Source organism: Achroia grisella, unplaced genomic scaffold, assembly GCF_030625045.1.
Source record: "Achroia grisella isolate CSIRO2021 unplaced genomic scaffold, CSIRO_AGI_Agris_v1 utg474, whole genome shotgun sequence".
Classification (NCBI taxonomy): domain Eukaryota; kingdom Metazoa; phylum Arthropoda; class Insecta; order Lepidoptera; family Pyralidae; genus Achroia; species Achroia grisella.
The window spans coordinates 1,928,345-1,932,729 of record NW_026712878.1 but is presented as its reverse complement, the minus strand read 5'-3'; the positions used below and the strand labels follow the sequence as shown (position 1 = coordinate 1,932,729).

Here is a 4,385-nt window from a genome sequence, read left to right as displayed (position 1 = left end):
TTAGCCTTACTTTGTCATATTAAATATTGTCTTTTTTTATAATAAATAATATATACAAATGTATAGGCGTAAAGTCATACATACAATTTATTAACTCAACTAATATTACCTTCTGATAAGTATCTCCTTTTCGGTCAAATTGACTTATTTTTTTATGATAATAAATAAAAAGCAAAATGGCCGAAAAGAAAAGGAAATATAAAAATAGACGAAACCCAATCACTCAACACACATATACCAAAAATATTGTGAAATTATTCAGGTAATTTTATGGGGCACTGTCGTATTCATCCAAAGACGTTTCATTCCACGCAGTAAATGCAATATCCTAAATTTAATTATATTCATATATCGCAATCGATATCATGATCTTTATTAACTCATCCTAAGACAGGACATTTTTGTTACAAATCTGTAGAGATAATTTTAATAAAATTTTTGTAAAAATATAGAATCAAAAAGTAACTGATTGCTGTCTGGAAATTGTAGAAAATAAAAACATAAATCGCTTGGATTACGAAAAAAATAATTCAATAAATAATTAGGTTAAGTTGTCAAACGATCAAGATTGAAGCGTCCTCATATGAATGCGGCATATAAGTTTTTGGTTAAATTACTGTTGATAATGGGAATATGCCAGACTGGAGCCATCATTCTTGGAGCGCGACCAACCACCTTCCCAACCTTCATGACCGTGATGCTCCTCCACATGGGGTACCCAGCCGTGTTCTTCTTCATGGTGTTTCTTGTGAAGAAGTGCTTTGAGGATAGCGATGGCTTTGAAGATAAAAGCGATCTTAGCCATGAGCGCCAATTTGTAAAGCGAAGCAGCTATGACCACAATGGACAATACGACGACAGCTGCAGCCTTTATTTTTGCAAGCACTAACAAGGGAATTAACAGTTTCAACTTCTTTTTGATTTGTTTTTTCTTACCACGGCCCTCTTCGACTGTAAAGATAAAAATACAATTTAATATTATCATCATGATCTTCATCATTACATCACATAGCATTATAGCCACGGATTGCTCCCATAATGAAACTAATACCAAGCGCCTTAAGTTACTCGGTATAGATTTTTGTTTAAAGATTTCCATCTCTGGTACTGATACATTTTCGCTTATATCCCATTTGCGAGACAGTAAGGATAGAAAGGAGTGTTGAGATATTAGATGATCCACTAACTCTGACATCATACTATTATATCAAGCCATAGTTGTATCGATTACCTAACTCTTTAACATAGGTACGAAAATTGATTTCGAACTTTACATATTATCGATAATGTGATCGCGCGGATTGTTACATAACTTCTGTAATTTTAATTTTCTACTTTATTTTCTGAAGATTTAAATTTAGAAATCATTAGGTATCAAAGGGCAAAAAGTCAAGGTTGACATACATATTTTTTCCTACTGTCCAGTTAAGTATACAAATTCAACTGAGAAAACCTGGCAAGAATCTCAACTCAATTTATTTTTATATAGAAGGTAGTTTAATTGGATTTTATACTTCTATAGATGTCTATATCTAACATTAAATAAATAATTGTTTAGGGTGATGGTTCATCCATTGCGATAACTCCTACTTTATATAGTTACAAAGCCCAATGCATTAAAATATTTGTGTTAAATATTGTGCCAAAAATATCGACACACATATGCAATCAAAACATGAATATAAACATAACAACATCAAAACATTCATCGATATACCCACGATTGAAGACAATAATTAAAGTAATCGATGTTTGACCATAAACCACACCTATTATAAATTTGACCTACATATCTAAACCTGATTCTGTTAAGCCAAGTTTCTAATTCAAATCGGAAAAGTTCATTTCTTTTCTATTTTATAAATATACATAAATCTACGTTATGGTCCGTTATATGTTTATTTGTATGTTTTCGTTATTTTCGACTAGCATGTAAATTTGTGTTTGCGTTTTCTATTATTACTTCAATTTTATTATTCATATACAAAATTAAGATTATACTCGCATTGAAGCATTTTTGCAAAAATATTATTAAAAGATTTTTGCCTTATATAAAATCTTTTAATAATTTTTTTGAAAGTATGTTTTTAAAGACATTTTTTTTTTCATATCGGCACCAAAATCCTCTTATATATTATTTAGTTATCGATTAATTTTATCTCATTGTCCTACTTACCATCTTGAACAGCTCTAGACTCCTCCTCTTCATCAGATCCAGAATAGCTTAATTCCAATTCGCTTTGCTGAAAAATTTCATTTGTATTCTCCCAAAGTCTTTTAGTAATTTCTTGTTCACGTAGTGATGGCTCAGTAGGCAGAACATCGAGACTTCTAGCTTCTTTAGGACTGCTGTTGAGAATAGTAACACCATCGAAGATCTTCAGCTTACGGAGTGTCCCCAAACGCTCAGTCGCTTTCAATGCATTTTCCTGGTGACAATACATATGTTATTAATTTATGAACGATCATAACTAATTATAATAAGTTTATAAATAATTGACTAAATTATTACAATTAAAAATATTTTATTAATTTATAATTAATCTTCTCCATAATTTGAGTCATTCATTCCATGCAGCTTAATTTATACCTTACTCTTAAATTACTACTCCTATTCTTAGCTATCTGATTCCAGTAGCCCCAAGCATTACAGTGCCTTCTTGAATTAGCTGACTGTTAAAGGAAGGAGGATCCAAGCTAACATTTTTGGTGTAAGAAGCAACATCTTAGAGAATATATAAATTATGCTATGAATATTAAATTTAATGCGGTATTTTATGTTATTGAATAGGAAACAAATTAAGAGGCTATTTATCGTGACGTAAATGCATCACAAATTAATATGACTAGTATGATTAATGTCAAAATGTGTAATGTCACGGTCGTTACTGCATATGCTTTCATGCTCTGTAATTTTACTATTACAATTATGTTCTTTTAAATCTAAAGCGTTCTGCAAAGCGTGCTACCTAGATCCAGAAAAAACTTTGTAGAATATTTATTAGCATTTTTACCATTACGTAATTTTTGAAGTACATACAATATTATATTCTACATCTCTTACTCTTATTTATTCCCCGAGAAGGTTTAAATTATAATATTTTTTACAGATGCAAAAGTATTCATTAATTTATTGACCTTAAATATTGTATATAAAGTTACGCATAATCGTGATTCACAAACTAGCGCAAATCTAATGATCTGAATAAAATAATTTTAGTTGCAACGAGAATTTATCTAAAACCAAACAGAATTGTCGACAATGACAAACAGAATACTGCGTTCGATTTCTTAATTCATGAATAAATTTTGAGTCATGTAATAACTGTCTCGACCGCAAATAATGCATCAAGTGCAAGGTCAAGATCATAATCGGAGACGTAAAAAATCAACAGATACGTCAGCGTGCAAAACATTACGGCATGTTACATTAACCTAATCAATTCAGCACGTTTTGCTACGTTGACCTACTGATCCAGTAATTTCATTTTTATTTGCTCTACAAGTCAATGAACTTTTGCTATCTTTAATTTCGCTTTCAATGAAGCAGTCAACATTTATTGCGAAGTAGGTAGTTGTATCACCAACTGGGCACTACAAAAATCCTTAAGTCACTGCACCACGTACCTTCAAGCACAAACTTAGGTCACTATTCACGCAATTCACAAAGTTACTCGCCACCATACGTAACACTGATTCTTCTTGAACTACTGGGCTACATTGCACCACCGCTACCACACTCAACAGTAATCCAAAGAACTTCATATTGTTTTGGATCCACAAGCTTCTGAGTCCAAATTCACTGTGATGACCGCTTGATTGGTAACAGTTTTTTATTTAAAATCCCCCCACTCGATGTTTTGCTGTATTAACATATCAAAGTTATATATGCCACGAGAAAACACGACGACGCTATGCCATAGTGACCGGCATAGATATACGTTCATTAATATTAATTTCTGATATTTCACGATCATTCTTACTTTTCTTTTGATGTGTTTATGTCATAGCTGATAAAGATTTTATAAAATAATTCATTTTTAATATTTTTATATATATTTAAAATCAATCTGTTTTATTGATAAGTAGTTCTTAATTGTGATAACTTTTTAATTTCATGTGGTGTAATAAATATTATATTTAATAATATTTATGCAGTAAAAAGTAAGATTTTATCAACTGTTGATGTATAATGATACAAATGTGACAATAATATAGGCTTTGACAATGAAATTCAACAAAGCACAAGCACCGTACCAAGAGAAGTGAATGATATAATAGTACTTCTCTATATTTTTTTATATATCAGTATAGTACCTAATTGCCCTAATTACTAAAAAGTCGTTTTAATTTTATTCTGCTTTTGATGGTCGTCATGGTCTAGC

At 30.9% G+C, this 4,385-nt stretch overlaps 1 protein-coding gene across 1 annotated transcript; it reads right to left on the bottom strand.

Moving 5' to 3' along the window:
- Positions 1 to 613: 613 nt before the first annotated feature.
- Positions 614 to 3,765, bottom strand: LOC131845424 (uncharacterized). Its single transcript, XM_059194489.1, has 3 exons — positions 3,628 to 3,765; positions 2,177 to 2,429; positions 614 to 951 (listed from the first exon to the last, which is right to left on the bottom strand). Exons 1-3 carry the CDS (start codon positions 3,763 to 3,765, stop codon positions 614 to 616), a joined length of 729 nt encoding a protein of 242 aa, XP_059050472.1.
- Between the last annotated feature and the right edge of the window lie 620 nt (positions 3,766 to 4,385).

Bases quoted from the DNA above. Each gene is read 5' to 3' on its own strand.
- LOC131845424 (XM_059194489.1), bottom strand. From the start codon at position 3,765: ATGAAGTTCTTTGGATTACTGTTGAGTGTGGTAGCGGTGGTGCAATGT. The intron at 2,430-3,627 runs GTACGTGGTGCA...TATTGTCACCAG, and splicing joins ACCTAAGTTTGTGCTTGAAG to GAAAATGCATTGAAAGCGAC. The intron at 952-2,176 runs GTAAGTAGGACA...TTATCTTTACAG, and splicing joins GTCTAGAGCTGTTCAAGATG to TCGAAGAGGGCCGTGGTAAG.